This window comes from Salvelinus alpinus, chromosome 5 (assembly GCF_045679555.1).
Source record: "Salvelinus alpinus chromosome 5, SLU_Salpinus.1, whole genome shotgun sequence".
In the NCBI taxonomy this organism is placed as follows: Eukaryota; Metazoa; Chordata; class Actinopteri; order Salmoniformes; family Salmonidae; genus Salvelinus; species Salvelinus alpinus.
Window position 1 is genome coordinate 31,606,645 of NC_092090.1, and position 18,024 is coordinate 31,624,668.

General features: G+C 40.9%; 2 protein-coding genes across 3 annotated transcripts in view; one reads left to right on the forward strand and one right to left on the reverse strand.

The window, feature by feature from the left end:
* LOC139575284 (mucin-5B-like) overlaps positions 1 to 5,005 on the forward strand; it is a 32,474-nt gene extending 27,469 nt beyond the window's left edge. Inside the window, exons 37-52 of the mRNA XM_071400242.1 lie at positions 25 to 272; positions 476 to 659; positions 812 to 1,013; positions 1,228 to 1,400; positions 1,530 to 1,599; positions 1,701 to 1,822; positions 2,018 to 2,049; positions 2,383 to 2,551; positions 2,716 to 2,820; positions 2,966 to 3,006; positions 3,215 to 3,337; positions 3,478 to 3,576; positions 3,656 to 3,784; positions 3,995 to 4,034; positions 4,235 to 4,358; positions 4,526 to 5,005. Of these exons, the coding sequence (XP_071256343.1) occupies positions 25 to 272; positions 476 to 659; positions 812 to 1,013; positions 1,228 to 1,400; positions 1,530 to 1,599; positions 1,701 to 1,822; positions 2,018 to 2,049; positions 2,383 to 2,551; positions 2,716 to 2,820; positions 2,966 to 3,006; positions 3,215 to 3,337; positions 3,478 to 3,576; positions 3,656 to 3,784; positions 3,995 to 4,034; positions 4,235 to 4,358; positions 4,526 to 4,739 (2,075 nt within the window). The 3' untranslated portion in view covers positions 4,740 to 5,005. The remainder of the gene's footprint in view (positions 1 to 24; positions 273 to 475; positions 660 to 811; positions 1,014 to 1,227; positions 1,401 to 1,529; positions 1,600 to 1,700; positions 1,823 to 2,017; positions 2,050 to 2,382; positions 2,552 to 2,715; positions 2,821 to 2,965; positions 3,007 to 3,214; positions 3,338 to 3,477; positions 3,577 to 3,655; positions 3,785 to 3,994; positions 4,035 to 4,234; positions 4,359 to 4,525) is intronic.
* Positions 5,006 to 6,519: 1,514 nt separating this feature from the next.
* LOC139575928 (toll-interacting protein-like) lies at positions 6,520 to 16,796 on the reverse strand. Of its 2 annotated transcripts, XM_071401400.1 has the most exons (7): positions 16,574 to 16,768; positions 10,614 to 10,665; positions 10,365 to 10,514; positions 10,056 to 10,238; positions 9,720 to 9,872; positions 9,514 to 9,601; positions 6,520 to 8,659 (listed from the first exon to the last, which is right to left on the reverse strand). In XM_071401400.1, exons 2-7 carry the CDS (start codon positions 10,623 to 10,625, stop codon positions 8,439 to 8,441), a joined length of 807 nt encoding a protein of 268 aa, XP_071257501.1. In that variant the 5' UTR covers positions 10,626 to 10,665; positions 16,574 to 16,768; the 3' UTR covers positions 6,520 to 8,438. The 2 variants fall into 2 exon arrangements, with proteins under 2 accessions (XP_071257501.1, XP_071257500.1); XM_071401399.1 differs by lacking the exon at positions 10,614 to 10,665 and having other exon boundaries at positions 16,574 to 16,796.
* Positions 16,797 to 18,024: the final 1,228 nt, after the last annotated feature.

Sequence of the window (18,024 nt, forward strand, 5' to 3'; positions counted from 1 at the left end):
AACTCATATTTTAACATGTTGCAGGTGTATGCAGTGGATGGGGTGGATCTCACTACATGACATTTGATGGAGTATATTACAATTTCCAGGAGAACTGCTCCTACACCTTAGTGAAAGAAATCAACTTCAAATACAACCTAACCATTATTGTTGATAACCACTACTGTGGAAACGCTGACAGTGGATTCTGTCCTCAGTCCCTTATCATTCACTACAAATCCTATGAAGTGATTCTAACCCAGCAGAGATCTGGTGAAACAACAGAAAACGTGGTAACTATTTAAAAAATATCATTCTGATTGCTTTTTATTAATATCCATAATTGTTTAATGATGCTGCTGCGTTATCATGCTTTATTTAAATCCCATAACTTTAAATGAAAACCAATTCTAGGGTTAACATTGTCATGTTACTACTTTCAAGATAACACATGACTCAACCATCTAAATGTGTATTAATTTCTACACAAATGCAGGTATATGTCAACAGTAAACGGATCTACCCAGCTTACAGAATGGGTGACATTGCTCTAACAAGTACTGGTGTGGAGGTCGTGCTGGAGATCACTGATCTTAAGGTTCAGGTGTCTTACAAGGGGTCATCATTTAGCATCAACCTTCCTTACTCCCTCTTCCAAGGCATCACAGAGGGCCAGTGTGGTGAGTATTATTAGAGGGTCAATAAACATTTCACAGTTTCAAACTTTCAGTAGATGCTCCTCTCTAGACCACCCTATAGAAATTGCTTGCGACAACTATGACTTGTCCTTGCTAACTAGGTTTTACCCTACTTAATATCCATATTTTTCAAGGTACCTGTGATAATTCCAAGAAGAATGACTGCCAGTCACCTAATGGTCAGATACAGAGCTGCTCAGTCGCAGCTAGCCAGTGGCTGATTCCAAACCAGGACTGTCCAACTCCTCCAACAGCACCACCCACTACCAACACGGCAACCCCAAGCACATCCCCTACCCCCTGCAAGACAGTCATTTGTGAAATCATGAACAGCAAGTAAGGAACATATCAAACTAAGTTTGAAAAAGGGAACAAGAACACAATAAGAATTCACTTCGTAATTGTAATGTACATTTTCTGTCATGTTCATTTTCTTGTATTTGCACCTGTTTTTTATCATAATACAGGTACGGTTCCATTGGCATTTCTAGTTAAAGGTTGCGCTCCATGCATCTCTTTAAATCACTCTCTATGTTATTTTATTTCAAAGGGTCTTTGAGGAATGCCATAAAGCGGTTTCTCCTGATGCCTTCATTCAGGCCTGTAGATCAGATGTCTGCAACAATGCTAATTCTAGCTGCTCTAGTCTGGAGGCGTATGCATCTGAATGTGCAAATAAAGGGATCTGCATTGAATGGAGGAAGTCCACCGATGGAGAATGTGGTGAGCTATGAATCCAAGCATAGTAGTCATGCCACAAATTCATAGGAAGCTACTTTTGTCATAGGCAGCTACGTAAAACATTGTTTTTGCTGGTGTTTAGCATAACTGTGACCTGTTTCTGTCCTGCAGAGCATACATGCCCAGCCACTAAGGTGTACATGCCATGTGGTCCAGCAGTTGAACCAACATGTAATACCAGGTAAGCTTCAGTCTGATTGGATGTCATATAAATTTCATTCATATGAGCCTTCTTTTAAATAAACGATCTCCTGCATAATCCCAAACCTCTTTTGTATGCAGATATAATGTGAAGTATTTGAACAATCAAACCCAAATGACCAATAAGACAAAGGAGGGTTGCTTCTGTCCATCTAAAACCGTCTTGTTCAGCACCTACTCTGATACTTGTGTGGTCTCCTGTGGTAAGAATGGGTTATGGGTCATTTTGCAGGTACCTATTAATATAAAAATGAGACTTTTGTGTACTTTGAAACCTTAAATTAATCATAAATAATGGTTTGCAGGCTTTATTTGGAATGGAATGGTTAACAAAATGTGTTGATGTGTGAAGAATTTGACACCAACCATGTGAGACAAAACTTCTATTTATTTTTCAGGCTGTACCGGACCTGATGGCAACCCCAAAATGGTAAGAATTTCCTCCATCTAAATATTCTCCAGATATTCATTCTCACATAGACATATCATGAGATGCATTTCACGTGAGTCAGGGAAACTTACCTACTTGGATGGATACTTTTCATTGACATAGTATAGGTCTTGGCCTCTTTATTCATTCCAATGAACTGACCAGAAGAAAACTTTTAATCTCTGAATAACTACCTCCAACCCATTTCTTCTCACCTAATGATGGTTCATATTAACTGCCATGGTTAAATCCAGTTCACTGCAGAACAAAAACAGTTGAGTTACTCTTTTCTGTGTCTGTATTGACCTGACATTACCCTGTTTTTTTCTTAAGCCTGGTGATACATGGGAGAGTGGTTGCCAGCAGTGCACATGTGACATGGACTCCATGATTGTCCAGTGCCAGCCTATCACTTGCCCCACACCAGCCATACCCATCTGCAATGAGACTGGATACAGATTGGTGAACAAGACAGAAGGCTGCTGCCAGAAATATACATGTGGTGAGTGATGGAGCAGACCCTTCAAGTAAATCATTAGAAAGCCAACTCTTATTTATACAGTACTAGACCAAGATTATCTGAAGTGTTCTGTAGGGTCATAGGGGTTATTTGACCCTCTATCGGCTTGTCTTTTAATCACTTCTCATTGGTTACCTCTGTAACAGAGTGTGATGCACTGCTTTGCCCCAAAGTCATGATGGACTGCCAGCCAGGGTGGGAGGCAATTATAAGCACGTCCATCTCAAGCTGCTGTCCAGAGTATACCTGTGGTAAGTCCCCTTGGTTTACTTCATCAGCGGTTTAGTTAGTTCATTGACTTTGTAATTCCCATGTATCACTGGTTGCATTTGTATTAACTCTGACATGAGTCACTGGTATCACTGACTGATTCCTTCTCAATGTGTGTCTGTTCAGTTCCTAAGAGTGTATGTGTCTACAATAACATTGAGTACCAGGTAAGAATAAGTCATTTCAAATAAATTAAATTAAACAAGCTTCTGAAAGATACACCCAGAAATAGCTTAAGATAAGCTGTATTGTGTTTGCTGCCCTCATAATTGGTCACATTCTACTATAGAACTGCTCCCTTTGCACTCTGGCCCTCTTCCATTCAAACAGTCTGTTATAGTGGATGATAACTTTTGTCTCTCTCTTTCACTCCAGCCTGGTGCTGAAGTTCCTAAAGGAACTTGTGAGAATTGTACCTGCAGCTCGATCATGGATCCTAGCACCAAGCTCAACAACATTGTGTGCACAAATATCTCCTGCGACACTACATGTTCACAGGTAGTCATGTCTCTCTTACAAAGATGATCAATTAATTTACATATTTATAAGAAACTTGCAGTAGCCTACTCTGGAAGCTACTGCATGCTTATAAAATAAGTGAACAATGATTCAATGATGGCTCTCCATCCTCGTCTTAGGGCTTCCAGTATCAGGCCATACCTGGTCAGTGTTGTGGGAAGTGTGTGCAGACAAGCTGTGTGGCTACTATGCCAGATAAGACCAAACAGACTATTCAGGTGAGTACGACAAGCGTGTGTATGAGGATGCATAATCTGTCTGCATGATCTGAAACATCCTCTTCTCCTTTTGCGATAGGTGAATGAAACGTGGTCACCACCTGGTGACAAATGTGTGAAGTACACATGTGAGGAAACTGGTGGCCAATATATACCAGTGGAGGTGAAGACTGTGTGCCCTGCATTCAGCCCAGAGAACTGTGTCCCAGTGAGTTTCTGTCCTATCTCACCTCTCCATCGTGGGGACAATCAACACTGCAGTTACACTGTTTTCCATTCTCCCTCAGAATGTTACTATCATTCCTAGCGCTCTTGGGTCATAGCGATAGATGTTTCAGTAACATTTAGAATGGAAGGGAGCTCACATAATGTATACAATCTGCCACTTATAAATCATCTCTCCTATTTTTCACCCCAGGGCACAGAAAAGACAGATGCAAATGGATGTTGCAAGACCTGTAAGTAACACGTCCAGCCAAAGCATTCCTAATAACCACCTATCTACTGGTTAATAATAGCATGCTATGTCACCTAAACAAGACCAACAGGAAACATTGTGTGACTACATACTGGCCAAAAATGTATATGTTGGCTGTTTCTGCTTCATCTGTGTCATACCAAACAGTAGCCTAACTCTTGATGCATCTTTCCTGACCAGGCACAGAACGCAGCAATGTCTGTGAGATGAAGTACACCACCACTAGCATTGTCATCAGTGGCTGTGCGACCGCAGAGCCTGTGGAGATCAATTCCTGCTCAGGAAACTGTGGAACTTCTTCTATGTAAGTACTACAGATGCTGAATGCAGCACTAGTCAATGTCATTCAGGCCCCAGTTAGTGATCATCTATTCACTGTCTAGTGTGCCCTTTATGAACTAGGAGACAATTTGACTTATTTAATGCTCCTGCCCTCTTTTCAACTTGTCTTGTGTTTCTGTGAATGTGCAGGTACTCAGCAGAGGCGAACACCATGATGCACTACTGCTCCTGCTGCCAAGAGGCGACCACTAGCCAGAAAGAGGTGGAGCTGATGTGCCCTGATGGGTCAAAGGTCAAGCACTCTTACATCCACGTTGAGTCGTGTGGATGTCATGTCACAGACTGTGATGCAGGCACGACCGCCGCCCCGGGGACGACGAGACAGCGCAGGAGAAGCCGCTAAACGTCTAGGGAGACAACATGCACACTGATATAGGAATTATCCTCATGTCAAGGAATGTTTTAGTCCAAATTTGTTTTCTTGTTACGTTTTAATTAAATCTGTCATGCCAGTGTATTTCTACAATCGGCAGCGCTTAGCATTATGTTCTTATACCTTCATTGTAAAATGAATGTATTTTCTATGATAAATGTAGTGGAGAATCTCTTTTCTCATTTGTAGTAATTAATAAACAACAGCAGCATCATGTGCTTCTGCATGTTCCTTTTGCTCTTTGAGGAATTCTCACAATCCTTCAAGCTATTCACAGTGACCACCATAACAGTAACATTATGCTACTTAGAAGTATGTACAGGTAACTGGCAAAATAACAGTAACAACATAAAGTGTCCTAATAGGGCGTTGGGCCAACAGGAGCTGCCAGTAGAGCTTCAATGCACCTTGGCATAGATTCTCAAAGTGTCTGAAACTCTACTGGAGGGATGCGACACCATTCTTCAAAGAGAAATTCCATCATTTGGTGTTTTGTTGATGGTGGTGGAAAATGCTGTCTCAGGCGCTGCTTCAGAATCTCCCATAAGTGTTCAATTGGGTTGAGGTCTGGTGACTGAAACAGCCATATGGTTTAAATAGTTTTTATGCGCATCAAACCATTCAGGGACTACTCGTGCCCTGTGGATGGGGGCATTGTCATCCACTCCCATCAGGATAGAAATGATTCACCATAAGTTGAAGGTGATCACTCAGAATGGTGGTGTATGTACAGTACTGGTGTTTATCTTGCCCTCTAGGGCAGTGGTATTCAAAGTCGGGGTTGCAACGGAACTGCAGTGGGGTCGCCAAAATAAAATAAAAATAGGGTACTGATTGTTGTATGGGACAATATACAAACGTTTTCGAGAAAGATAATTTGAAAGATAACATTTTGAGAGATGAGAGAGATGAAAGATGAAAAAGATGAAAATGAAATGAATTAAAAGTTATTTGTTGATGTAAAAATCTGGCTGAAAATATAGGTGGTCCTCGCTGAAAAAGTTTGAATACCACTGCTCTATGGGTTGAGTGGTCATAAACCATGGCAGGAAAATGCAACACACACCATAACAGAGCCATCACAACCCTCATTTACTCAAGATTTTCTATTATTTTGGCAGTTACCTGTAGCTAGCTACTAGTGGCTTTTGAAAATATATTGACGTAACAAAACTTGCCAAGCAATCACAAGTTAGTAAAGGTATAATAAAATTTGTAGCTAGAATAGGGTGATAACGTTCTTGTGCCATTGACAACATGGTGGGGTTTAATGGGGCAATCTGCAGATCAGACAGTGTCACCCAGTCTCTATCTCTATTGATGTAAGGACCGACCATCCATGAGATCAAAATGATAGTTTAAGGGCTAGATTCAATCCAATCGCATTTTGTCCAATATATGCACGTTTTAAAGGCAACGTTCCAGTGATAGCAGAGACCACATTAACGGTAAACGCAGCACGTCGGCTCAATCGGAAATTACCTTGATATGTCAATTGCGCTGTAACACAGATCTTCCACAGTCCGAATTGAATGTTGGCCTTAATCATGTGTTTGTTTACAATTACATTGTTTACAAAGAAGTAAAACAAGTTTATATTTTGGGTTATGATGGGTTACAACAGTTGAACTCAGCTCATGAGTAATTTTTAAGTTATATTCTTCAAAAGTCAATGGGTATATTTCAATCAAGTCCAAAAATGGCATGGCAAACAAACCAGGTTGAGATCTACACTACAAGACCAAACAAATGCAGATAAAACATTTATTTCCATAATGTGTCTTGAGTAAAACAAACAAGAGCAAATGTCAAATTGCAAACATAATTTGATGCCAAAAAAGTTTTGTACATTCAAACCAGATAACCCATTAAACTGTTGTAGCATGTAGCCTTGCCATTCCATTGCAACAGAATCAGAACAACCTTCCTAACTTCCGCCAGAGTGCCTTCGAACATCCTTGTGCACATTGATCTAAAAGGACTGTAAAAGTGAAAGAAATGTTATGCTCTCTTTAGTTTAGGAAGGTACATTTACTTATGGACTACCACCAACAAATAAGTAGCATGGCTAAACATTGGAAGTGTTAGGAGTTATACAGACGCCTGGCTAAACATGACACAATCATGTTCAAAATATGTCTATGAGAATGGGACAAGTAAGGGGCAAAACATAGAAGAAAACCTAACATTTAAAATGAAAGTCTTCACAAAAGTGGAAGGTAAACAGGAACTTGTTAAATCAAGAGGGGATAGAGAAATCAATCAAACATAAGTGCCCAGAATTGGGATCACTAAACAGCAATGAAGTCTTTTAAATTTAAACAAGAATAATTTTTACATACTGTATGACACCCATGGAGTATGGCCTAAGCATGAAGGAAATTAACTATATATTTTCTTTAATGAATCACACCAAAACAGAGGATCTTTCCTTGGAAAAATATATGCACATCTTTGAAGATTAAGCGAATACAAATAGAAAATGAAAACCCCATGTTAAAATCAGGCCTTTGGGGTGATGGCAACATTCAATACCTCATGTCGATGGATCTTCACAAGTCTCCTCTTTATGTGTTGGCCTATATATGGTAGTGTTAGGACATGATATTTTATCTGTATGATAATCATACCAACGTATACCAATTTTCTGAATATCATGTTACTTGGTTGTGCACACCATTTTAGTTATTAGTCCAGCAGGGATTTTCACAGCCTATAACAATTTGCAATAAAGCCGGTGAATTCAGATAGGGTGAAGGGAAAGGATGATATCAGCAATATGTTTATATCTTCACTGATTTCAGAAATTTTATATTACCATGTCATTATTTGATATTGGATTTCCATGATATATTCTTCCATCATAGACAACCACTGACCAGTGATATAGCATTTTTGGTTGGAGAAGTACAAAATCATATGGCATTATCCAGAGTAGAGTGGAATGGTGGCAAATTAACCTTAACATTTGAGAGGTTGATAGGCATTGGCTGTGTGGCTATGCGAGGATTTGCACATCTTCTAAGTCATCGCGGTTTTTTATATTGTGATAAGTCCTCTTTCTGCTCTGAACCGCTGCATACCTAAATCTCTTGTCTTCATAATTTATCATCTTTTCAATATATATAACTATATTTATACAGATTGATATATATATCAATCAAACACAGATAGGCTCAAGACAGTACTGGTCAATACACATATACAGAGAAGACTGGCTAGGGAGCTCTCAACAATGTCTCACAACAACTGCTATCTCAAAGATCTAAAGCTTCTGGAGGATCAATTCCTTTCATTACCCCTACATCGCACTGCATCAACATTAATTGTACATAATTCTGAGTAAAGTGGAATGTAAAATTGAGAAGCCAACCAGCCACCACAGCACTTATCAGTAGGCAAACCAATTTGTCCCAATCCCAGATGTGGACTGGGATCAAAGCTATACATTGTTTCATAATACAGATGGTAATGTATACAGATGTATAAATGTGTGACACCTCAGATATGGACATCTGCTTATGGTTGAAAACTGCTGGATTTTATTTAGTGTGAGTGACAGTTGAGAGCTCGCAGGCCTGAGTGCATATTTACAAACTGTGCAGGGTGCTGTTGCTGTGAATGGGCAATGTTCTGGCCGCCATAGTGGCTCTATTTGTGGCTCCACTGTTACAGCTCTTCTGTCATCTGCAGCAGAGAGTTGATGGCGGCATCCTTGTTACCTTGCTGGGCCTCAATTACAGTGCGGATCACTTCCCTGTCCAGATTGGGGAACATGTCCTGCAGTGCCTTAAGATCCTCCTCACTACAGGGAGCTTCTTGTGGGGCGACTGTGGGTGCTGGAGGCATACCCATGGGCACCATTCCCTGGTTGTATACAGTGGGCACTCCTGAGAAGAGCAAACCAGAGAGAAATGGGTAAGCAACAATCTCCTATTAAATGTATAATTTAAACAGGTCAACAGTTCTTAAGGGCAACACACACTAATAAACATCAGCCGTGCACAGTAAGTAGATCACCTGCTGGGTGCCGATGAGCAGTGGCAATTCAATATGTAGAATAGTCAGGAAAATTAACAATGTCCTGTGGTCAGTCAGAGGCGTGGTCTGTTTTGTCCTTTAGTTTCACTTACATAAGGCAAGCTATGACCACGTCCATTTGGAAAGTAGACTAGCAATCAAAATAGAACTGGGCCTTAGATGGCTGCAGTGTCTCTGTCCAAGATTGCCAACAGTTGAAGACTGACTTGAGCCCGTTTTAATCTATTTATAATTGTATAATTAGCCTAGCAGTAGTAATTATTATGTTATGGGTTAGGTGGAAAGATCTATGTGCATTGTATTTGGGAAGAGGGAAAGGGGGCCTGTCTCTGAGGGCAAAAATGATTCCATAAGGGTGGAATAGGGCTGACGGAGTTTGAGCTGATAGATCATAATTACTGTTCTATAACACTGTCTTGTATCTTTACTGTTTTATATACTCTGAATATGAATATACCGTTATTATATATTCTTAGAGATCAAAAGTAGTGTTAGATTTAGGCTCTTTGTGTATGAGGAGTGTAATTATCTAGTGGATTGCAGTAGCCTGTAGTCGTGTTATGACCGGTATGTGTGCTTTTTCAGCTGCAACACCCAGTGTGGTGAATTAATCTAGCTTGAGTTTCCTTGGAGTCCGTTTGGATTATTGTATCAAAAATTAAACCTAACATTACATCACAGTGGAGAGTATGGTTCTACTCACCTGCAATGGGTACGTATCCTACCCCCTGCTGATAGACTGTGGGCATGAGGACAACGGGTGGAGACATATGCATACCTGCTGTCATGTTCTGAAAGCATGAGAGCCAAGAGGAAGAGATAAGGGGCAAGTTGTTAGATAACATCAATCACTTTCAAACTGTACTACAATGACAATGTACAATGTGAGCATGTGTTTTATGAACTCACAGCATAAGACATGACCAGGTTGATCATGCCCTCCTTGTCATCGCCTTGTCTCCCACTGAGGCTGTACCACTCATCAACCACACTACCCTCTCTCAGGCCTTCCGGGATGGTGACGTGTGTCCATGCAATTCTGTCATCCATGGAGAATGCCCGCTGGAAAAGTGACCAGCACAAACACCTCAAATCAGTAACTTGTCCATAAAATCAAGGATGATCATCAAGAAGAAATACTCAAAGTAGATTGCTATCAATAACTCTAGACAGGCCTAGTTATCGAGCCAATAACAAGTTATGATCTTCTCCTCACCCACCGCCCCCTAATTCCTTCTTTCTCACCTCATCAAAGATCTCCAGGTAGAAGGAGTCTACTCCAGGTGGGACAGTGCACTGGATAACTTTGTTCCATCGTGGATTCTTGGCACCATTATGGGCTGTGGGTGTTTCATAAACAGCATACCCTAGTCGGACCCTGCAGTAAGGGTCCATGCGTGTCATACCATAGTTTTTAGCTAGCTTGGCCTGGAGAGAAGAGGGACATAACAGTGATTCACAGGAAAACATTCCCACTGCATTAATAACCTTGTGTTCCACAATAAGTCTTGATTCTAGGGAAAGACCAAGCAGATGCAGTTAAAAACACCCTACCTGCACTACGGTGATGCTAAGCCGTCCTACAGTGCCCAGGGATCCCCCATACTGCAACTGCTGCGCTGCTTGGGCATCCAACTGAACTTGTTGCTGCTGCTGGGTGGGAGTAATACGCAGGAAGTCTTGGGGCAACTCCCCAATGTATACCTAAAAAGACAAAAGGAGCGGAGGAATTGTGGATGAGGACAGGCAAACCACACTAGAGGAAGAAAAGGGTCACAATATGCAGCGATTTCTCAGACTCACCATTGACAGCATGTTAGGTGACGCGACAAACAATGGACGCTATGTGAGAATTCTACAAAGAACAGAAGTAAACAAATCTATTTTCACTAAATGTCAATAATATGGTCGTCAAAATACATTAATAATTTGAAAACATTAATGTGGCAGTTGTTACCCCCCTTATGTAGGGGTTGTCAGAGGTTGCTCCAAATTCTTGTTCCCCCACTCACATTTCCATGATGAGTGTGGGAGTGCTTGACACTGTTCCCTGAGGCAACTGGGGCGAGAGGCAGCGCTGTGCAGCATTGGCAGTATTATGCCACTTTTTGTGATTAATGGTTTTATTTTTTCAAGTAAAAACTACAAGAATTCAGTGGCAACAGGTTTACAACATAGCTAAGTGAATTGAAAAAATGTCCCATCTATCATTCTGTGCAGCTGGCTGTCTCTTCTGAGCCTAGGATAATTATTTGCTGGAAATGGTGCAGTTTATACTCCCTTCACCAGAGAAATCAACACCAAAAAATAACATTACAATGTAGACTTCTGTGTAACAGTTCAGACTTAGTGAGAAGCGTGTCTGTTTTAGGCTATGTGTGATGTGGTGTGTGTGTGTTTGTTGGTGGGTGCTGTGTGAGGATTCAGAGAAATGTGTGTCTGTGTTAGGCACTGGGTGTGTGTGTGTGTGTTGGTGGGGGTGCTGTTCGAGTGTGTGGGATATGCAGAGTGTGTATGCAGGTGGCACAGGGTTATTATTATTTGGCACTCTAGGCCTATTCAGTTGGACAACTAAATACAACATAACTGTGATATATACTGCCTAACAGTTGCTAATTGGTAAATACTAAATAGTAAGTCTGCTTTTTGTTCATAATTATGTAATTAATCCCAATTATATGTACTCTTAACACCCCTGGTGTGTGTGTGTACACGGGCATGGCCACCTTACTCCTCAGTGTAAACTACCAGTTCTGCATAAAACATCAATATATGTTAACAATGACCACCTTAGTTTAAATGAATGGTCTTAACTTCCTGTATTTTGTGTTTATTGAATACAGATCAATTAGCATATTAAAGTATCACATTTTTATAAATTGTACAAAAATTGATTCTAATTTCATAAATTGTTTAAAATTGTTACAAACTCTCAGTTTTGCATAAAACATTAAGATTTGCTAATTATATGACCATCCCTACTTTTAATTATTGGGCTTTAATTACTGTAATTGTGTTTTCCATACTGACTCATTTGCGTATTAAGTGCCTAATTTTCATAATATGGCATTTTAATTTCATACATGTCATTTTATTTGAATCATCTCTGTGTTCTAGAAAACCCTGAAAATGGCATAACAATATGACCACCCTATCTTTAGTTATTGGACAAAAAGTGTCAGGTGACTTGGTCCCTTATATTGAGAAGGCTTTTCAGTCCAGGGTTCAATCAGTCTGGGAAACCGGTCCAACATCATCAGATCTAGCTTGGCCATGCCTCTCCATCACTGCCCTATAGAGGTGGTTCAGTAAAATGTTTCTTAATATCTCTTGCCTAGACTTCAGCTCGAATTGGCTAACAGACGACAGTGTTTAGCTGTGTCCTGATAAACTCAAGCAATTTTAAATCTGGGCGAGTAACATTAGCTAAGCTGGCCATATAGACACTAGCTACAGCCATTTGCCTCACATGCTGACCACACCGCTCACGTCACTTGCGTTGCAAAATACATGTACACATACAGTTGAAGTCGGAAGTTTACATACACCTAGGTTGGAGTCATTAAAACGAGTTTTTCAATCACTCCACAAATGTCTTGTTAACAAACTATAGTTTTGGCAAGTCGGTTAGGACATCTACTTTGTGCATGACAAGAAATTTTTCCAACAATTGTTTACAGACAGATTGTTCAATTACAATTCACTGTATCGCAATTCCAGTGGGTCAGAAGTTTACATACATTAAATTGACTGTGCCTTTAAACAGCTTGGAAAATTCCAGAAAATGATGTCATGGCCTCAGAAGCTTCTGATAGGCTAATTGACATCATTTGAGTCAATTGGAGGTGTACTACCTTCAAACTCAGTGCCTCTTTGCTTGACATCATGTGAAAATCAAAAGAAATCAGCCAAGACCTAAGAAAAAAAATTGTAGACCACAAGTCTGGCTCATCCTTGGGAGTAATTTCCAAATTCCTGAATGTACCACGCTCATCTGTACAAACAATAGTGCGCAAGCATAAACACCATGGAACCACGCAGCCGTCAAACCGCTCAGTAAGGAGACAGATTCTATCTCCTAGAGATTAATGTACTTTGGAGCTAAAAGTGAAAATCAATCCCAGAACAACAGCACCTCTTCACCTTGTGAAGATACTGGAGGAAACAGGTACAAAAGTATCAATATCCACACTAAAACGAGTCCTATATCGACATCACCTGAAAGGCTGCTCAGCAAGGAAGAAGCCACTGCTCCAAAACCGCGATAAAAAGCCATAATACGGTTTGCAACTGCACATGGAGACAAAGATCAGACTTTTGGAGAAATGTCCTCTGGTCTGATGAAACAAAAATAGAAACGTTTGGCCATAATGACCATCGTTATGTTTGGAGGAAAAAGGGGGAGGCTTGCAAGCTGAAGAACAACATCCCAACTGTCACGCCCTGACCGTAGAGAGCTTTTTATCTCTATTTTGGTTTGGTCAGGGTGTGATTTGGGTGGGCATTCTATGTTCCTTTTTCTATGATTTATATTTCTGTGTGTTTGGCCGGGTGTGGTTCTCAATCAGACGCAGCTGTCTATCGTTGTCTCTGATTGAGAACCATACTGAGGTTGCATTTTCCCACCTGTATTTGTGGGTAGTTGTCTATGTGTAGTTGCATGTCAGCACTAGTTGTTAATAGCTTCACGTTCGTTTTGTTGTTTTGTTAGTTTGTTTCCAATCACGCTGCGCCTTGGTCTCCTCCCTTTGATGGACGTGACACCAACGTAAAGCAGCATCAAGTTGTGGGGGTGCTTTGCTGCAGGAGGGACTGGTGCACTTCACAAAAGATGGCAAATGGGTCTTCCAAATGGACAATGACCCCAAGCATACTTCCAAAGTTGTGGCAAAAAGGCTTAAGGACAACAAAGTCAGGTATTGGAGTGGCCATCACAAAGCCCTGACCTCAATCCTATAGAAAATTTGTGGGCAGAACTGAAAAAGCGTGTGCGGGCAAGGAGGCCTACAAACCTGACTCAGTTACACCAGCTCTGTCAGGAGGAATGGGCCAAAATTCACCCAACTTATTGTGGGAAGCTTGTGGAAGGCTACCCGAACGTTTGACCCAAGTTAAACAATTTAAAGGCAATGCTACCAAATACGGTTTGAGTGTATATAAACGTCTGACCCATTGGGAATGTGATGAAAGAAATAAAAGCTGAAATAAATCCTTCTCTACTCTTATTCTGACATTTCACATTCTTAAAATAAAGTGGTGGCCTAAGACAGGGAATTTTCATTTGGATTAAATGTCAGGAATTGTGAAAAACTGAGTTTAAATGTATTTGGCTAAGGTGTATGTAAACTTCCGACTTCAACTGCACATGTTATTCAATCATTGCACACACACTGCCCGCGAGCGTCTGCGTAGCCAGGCGCTAAAATAGAACTTGGTTCTATTTGTGAAGCTTAACGCGCTGCAAGTCCCGCCTCTCCCATCTCCTCATTGGTTTTTAGGAGCATATACCACGTGCTCTCTCTTAATTGGTTTTTAGGCGCATATACCCACATGGGTGATTGAAAGATTAACTGAGGTCCACACTCCAGTCGGTAGTGGCAATGCACCTTAAAGTTGGTTGCCAACCGCCATATAAAGTCAGAAGAAGAAGCAGCCTGGAGGAGGAGAGATAAAAGGGTAAAAGTTTGTTTTCTAGTTATCTGTGGATTAGAGGACCTTGTGAATTTCAGGTAAAATAACAACCCAATGTTTATATCCCAGGACAAATTAGCTAGCAACAGAAAGCTAGCTAGCTAAATTGCCATAAATCTTTAATGCTTTTTGACCTGTCCCCAAATTAATATAGTTGGTTCAGAGTTTGTTTTGATATTTCAATCTGCGTGTCTTGATCGCGTCTGGGGAGTGGGGACAAAATCAACATGCGTGCGGTCTGGTCAGCATGTAAGGCTCCTGTGAATACAGTAGTTAGCTAGACGGAAGATGGCGAAAGCTGAGGTTTTGTTTGAAACTGTTAGTGAGTCGAGTGAAGCTAATAGTACAGAAAGTGAGAATGAGTGGGTGACAGCTGCGAAGAAAAAGCGAAACAAAAGAAGTAAAGCTATGTGGAAAACAAGAAACCACTAGACTTGTTTTTGGTCTGAGTCATGGTTTTGGATCAGTTTTGGATCAATACTACTTGGGAAATCCATTTAACGTCTCCATGAAAATCTGGAATGTGTTGGAAAAAAGTGTGGAGTCAGTGAGTCATAAGAAGTGGTCTTATTTAAATTTTTTGTATGTCTGCGGAGCAGAAGAAGCGCGTGTTAAGACTCAAAAAGATATCAGAGTGGAATGTTTCCTACATGGATTTTCGTAGCAGAACGCCTATCAAGGGGGTTATTTCTGGTGTGGTCGCAAGAAATAAAGGCTGAGGATATAACTGAAGACATCGATGGAGTGGTTGGTGCACGTCGATTAACCTGTATGGTGTACGGTGAAAATAAGTTCCCTACTGTTCTTTGATGAAGAGTCTCTCCCTAGATACCCTGTAAGAGCTTTTGTGTACAAGCCCCTTCAGTGTCATGAATGTAAAAGATTTTGTCATGTGTCAAGTGTGTGCAGAAGGGAAGAATATCGTATGCCAGATGAAGGGAAATGATGCACCTGTGGAGGTGAACACGCCCCTGCATTTTTGGAGTGTTCTGTAAATGAGAAAGAGGTGGAAAGGGTAAAGAGTGTCCAGCTGTCTCCTATCTGGAGGCTGTGAGAAAATTGGAAGGAACAAGTGGCAGGGAAGAAGCAATGGTAGAGCTACCACAACCAGTGAAGGTTTCTCATCAACTGAGGGACAGTGAGATGCTACATGTTAAAAAGGTGGACTTTGTATTATTTATTGCAATGGTCATAAACTGCACAGCACAAGCGGAGAAGAAGTCTAAGAAAATTGGAATCATTGTGAATGCCGTTGAACGTGTTTTGCGTCTTCGTGATTTCACAGCCGAGGCAGTGCAAGAAATGCTGTCGGTGAATGTAGCCCCATCACAGGCCCCTGAGGCTGTGTAGGGATGTATTTTAAGTGGACTGTGATTGATGTGGACTGTGAAATTATGATTATTTTTTTGTTTTCTTTTTAGTTCTTATTCAATACCCCGTCCAACTGGTGGCGGTAATGCACCATTGACATTGGATACCAACCGCCGTTAAAACCTATCGAAGAAGATCTTTTTAGTTCTTATTCAATACCCCGTCCAGCTGGTGGCGGTAATGCACCATTGACATTGGATACCAACCGCCGTTAAACCCTATCGAAGAAGAAGTAACGTTAGGTAGCTAGATAACTGGCTAGTTGACTTTAGATTTAACCAGTAGCTTGCTAATTTTCGTAGCTAGTTAGCCTAGTGTTAACCACGCCATTGTGGTTATTGCTCCTGGCAAGCTCTAGCTAAGGAGCGCAAGCTAGCTACCGTTAGCTATATGGCTATATCCAGAGACTTGCCAAACTTTAGGCTTCTAAATTAGCTGGCTGACGTAAAAACGACCCACCCCGTAAGCTAGCTTGTTGAAGCTAATGTATCTACCTGGAAGTTAATTAGCTACTGTAACTAGGTAACTTTGTTAAATTAACTAACGCTACGGTGTTGTTTGCATTAAAACGTTGCAGCTAGCTACAGATAGTGATTATTGAAGCTAACGTTAGCTAAAATGGTGTTTATCCGTGTTCGTTAGCTAATTTAACGCTAGCTAGCTACTATAGCTTGTATTCTGACGTTAGTTGTTATATTTACCTGTCCTCGTTGGGTGCTAATGGTAGTACTCATTCCGTTTTGAAGTGTGTCAGTTTCACAAATAACGAAAGCCTACTGTGACCGTGTACAGTTAGAAAGAAGAGAGGAAATATGACTAGCAAAAAAAGTAAACAACTCAAGCTCGCCAGCTATCCAATCGTGTCACGCCAAGAATCCTGACTAATCAGCTGACTTGACTTCGTTCTGCTTCTGATTGGTGCGTTTCACGACATCAGTAAGCGTGCAGTCGCAATTTCAGTCTGATTTGGGCGAGAGAAAAATATAGTGCAACTCAATTATCCATAATAGCCAATAACTTTTCTCCTTAATTTTCACAAAACAACAGGACAGCCAGAATTAGCTTTAATCTGTTTTATTTATTTCCCAACATGTGCATTGGGGTTAAAGCAGATGAGGACAGGAAGGCATAGGCTATTCACTCCATTATTATTATATTATTATTATAATCCATTATTTTCCTCCTATTCGATTGAAGTGAGTTGTGAGTATCAAATCTTGTTCACACTGCAGGCCTTAAGCTCAAGTCAGTTTCGTTTTTCAAATCCATTTTGGAATACTGACTGTCCAACCAGCAAGTTACAAGTGACCAAATCGAATTTCAGACAGCAGTCATTAGTTGACATGGCCAAGCTAGTTGTCATATTAACGATTGGTGTAGGCTGATTGGTGGTGGTGCTCTTCTTCCTATCACTCAGAAGTTATGTAGCAAGCTAAGGTGACAACAATGCATGCCATGTACGTTTCACAGTTGCTTTGAATGGTCAAAATCATAGTGTAAGAACACTTTTAAAGCTTCGAATGATAAGATGATCCAACATTCAAAACAAACCATTTTTGGCCACAGTAGTCAACTAGCTAGCTAGCCGTTTAGCTTTCTAGCACATTCACTAATTTGTTTGGAAACAATTAACAAGCTAGTTAGCTACCACATGTTCTTGGCAAACTGTCAACAAAGCAGCTAGCAAGCAACAAGATATGCCAAATAACAGTCTAAAAACCAATTAAGGGAAAATAAATAAGATTTAACTGTTCAGACACAAGGTACATGGCCAGGAACCAGATTTGTATCTGACTTCAAACCACCTTGATGTGGTTTGATATATCTGATTCCATGTGCTTTTTGGCTGTTCAGACTCAGTAGCGGTGCATGGGTAAAATCACTGGGGAAGCCAAGCCCCCCTAAAAAAGCCATATTACATGTCTTGTAATAACTGTGTTGTTTGCTCTATAACATGTTAGTTCATATGCCTTGACACCGTGATATATAGGACCCTGGGTCTCGACCCCGCCCTGTGCAACTGGGTCCTGGACTTCCTGACGGGCCGCCCCCAGGTGGTGAGGGTAGGTAACAACATCTCCACCCCGCTGATCCTCAACACTGGGGCCCCACAAGGGTGCGTTCTGAGCCCTCTCCTGTACTCCCTGTTCAC